The following is a 2,057-nucleotide window of genomic DNA, read 5'->3' as shown; positions in this document are numbered from 1 at the left end:
CTCCCTCTTTCTTCTTTAGGCTGCTACTCTGGGCCACTCTGGATGAGGAAGAACTATGGAAACCAGAGGACAGGGATTTCCTTAAACCAGGTTTTCTTTTATTCTTCTTCCATTGGAGGGGAAGGAGAGGCAGGTTCTCATCTGTGTAAGCCTGGAGATCTGCCTGGCCCTGCTTCCACTCAGGAAATTTTAGTTACCTCACGATAATACACTCGGGGAGGTGGGGGAATGACTATAATCCATTGAATTTGGTACTAAAGATGCCATTTTGGGCTCTGCATCTGGGGACACTCACAGCTCTCAGCACCCGGCCCAGCTTCTTTCAAAATGTCTACTGTTCATGAAATTCTGTGCAAGCTCAGCTTGGAGGGTGAGCACTCTACACCCACAAATGCTTATGGGTCAGTCAAAGCCTACACCAACTTTGATGCCGACTGGGATGCTTTGAACATTGAAACGGCCATCAAGACCAAAGGTGTGGATGAGGTCACCGTTGTCAACATTCGTCAACATCGTCAACATCGACCAACCGCAGCAATGAACAGAGACAGGACATCGCCTTCGTCTACCAGAGAAGGACCAAGAAGGAACTTGCATCAGCACTGAAGTCAGCCTTGTCCAGCCACCTGGAGACGGTGATTCTGGGCCTATTGAAAACACCTGCTCAGTATGATGCTTCCGAGCTGAAGACCTCCATGAAGGGGCTGGGGACCGATGAGGACTCTCTCATTGAGATCATCTGCTCAAGGACCAACCAGGAGCTGGGGGAAATTAACAGTCTACAAGGAAATGTACAAGACTGACCTGGAGAAGGATATTGTTTCTGACACATCTGGTGACTTCCGCAAGCTGATGGTTGCCCTTGCCAAGGGTAGAAGAGCAGAAGATGGCTCTGTCATTGATTATGAACTGATTGACCAAGATGCCCAGGATCTCTATGATGCTGGAGTGAAGAGGAAAGGAACTGATGTTCCCAAGTGGATCAGCATCATGACCGAGTGGAGCGTGTGTCACCTCCAGAAGGTATTTGAAAGGTACAAGAGCTACAACCCTTATGATATGTTGGAGAGCATCAAGAAGGAAGTGAAGGGGGACCTGGAAAATGCTTTCCTGAACCTGGTCCAGTGTATCCAGAACAAACCCCTGTATTTTGCTGACCGACTGTATGTCCCCATGAAGGGCAAGGGGACACGCGACAAGGTCTTGATCAGAATCATGGTCTCCCGCAGTGAAGTGGACATGTTGAAAATCAGGTCAGAATTCAAGAAGAAGTACGGCAAGTCCCTGTACTACTACATCCAGCAAGACACCAAGGGTGACTACCAGAAAGCGCTGCTATACTTGTGTGGTGGGGACGGCTGAGGCCCGAGATGGCTTGAGTGTCCAGGAGCGGTGCTCCTGTGCTTCCAGCTAATGATTCTAGAAAATCAGCTTGCGACTAATAGCGTGCTCCCCACCCCCCCACCCCGCCCCGATGCCCATCCCTGTGAAGATGATGTTAGCATTGCTCGTGCGCCCACTTTATTTAATTGTCCAAGAATTGCCTGGCTTTCCCAACTAGTCTCTCCTTTTAGCCAAAGAAATGAACATTCCAAGTAGTTGGAAGTGAATTCTATGATGTGAAACACTTTGCCTCTTGTATACTGTGTCATAAACAGATGAATAAACTGAATTTTTACTTAAAAAAAAAAAGACGCCATTTTGTAAGGAAATGCTGTGGATTCCCTTTAGTAAAAACACGCCTCTTCGTGCAATGATTGTGGTGCAGAACCGCAGAACTCGCAAAGATTTTTCTCCTTTTTAAATGCACCATGGACCATCCCCTTCCGGGTCACGCTCCTGTAACCTAAACATCCGGGTCCCACCCGGCGAGGCTGAGGGCCTGGGTGCAGACAGGAGTGTAGAGCTTCTTTTGTGCCCACCCGCTCCGCCTCCCCAACTTTGGAGTTGCGGTTTCCTGCCTAGAGGTGGAGGCCTCCTTCTTGCCCATGGCCTAGCTGCGCGGGCATTGGGTCTCAGCAGAACCTCCGGCAGAGCGAAGCCCAAGGCGCCCGGCC

At 49.7% G+C, this 2,057-nt stretch overlaps 1 protein-coding gene across 1 annotated transcript; it reads left to right on the top strand.

Moving 5' to 3' along the window:
• The first annotated feature begins 276 nt into the window (after positions 1–276).
• LOC129083502 (annexin A2-like) lies at positions 277–1,364 on the top strand. Its single transcript, XM_054589334.1, is given in 3 exon segments — positions 277–519; positions 522–775; positions 777–1,364. Coding segments are annotated over 3 exon segments (1,032 nt in total). The 5' UTR covers positions 277–327; the 3' UTR covers positions 1,363–1,364.
• Positions 1,365–2,057: the final 693 nt, after the last annotated feature.

This window comes from Pteronotus mesoamericanus, unplaced genomic scaffold (assembly GCF_021234165.1).
Source record: "Pteronotus mesoamericanus isolate MK-2021 breed Mesoamerican mustached bat unplaced genomic scaffold, CSHL_Meso_final scaffold_167, whole genome shotgun sequence".
Classification (NCBI taxonomy): Eukaryota; Metazoa; Chordata; class Mammalia; order Chiroptera; family Mormoopidae; genus Pteronotus; species Pteronotus mesoamericanus.
Note: the sequence above shows the minus strand (reverse complement) of the source record. Positions and strands in the feature narration are given on the sequence as shown.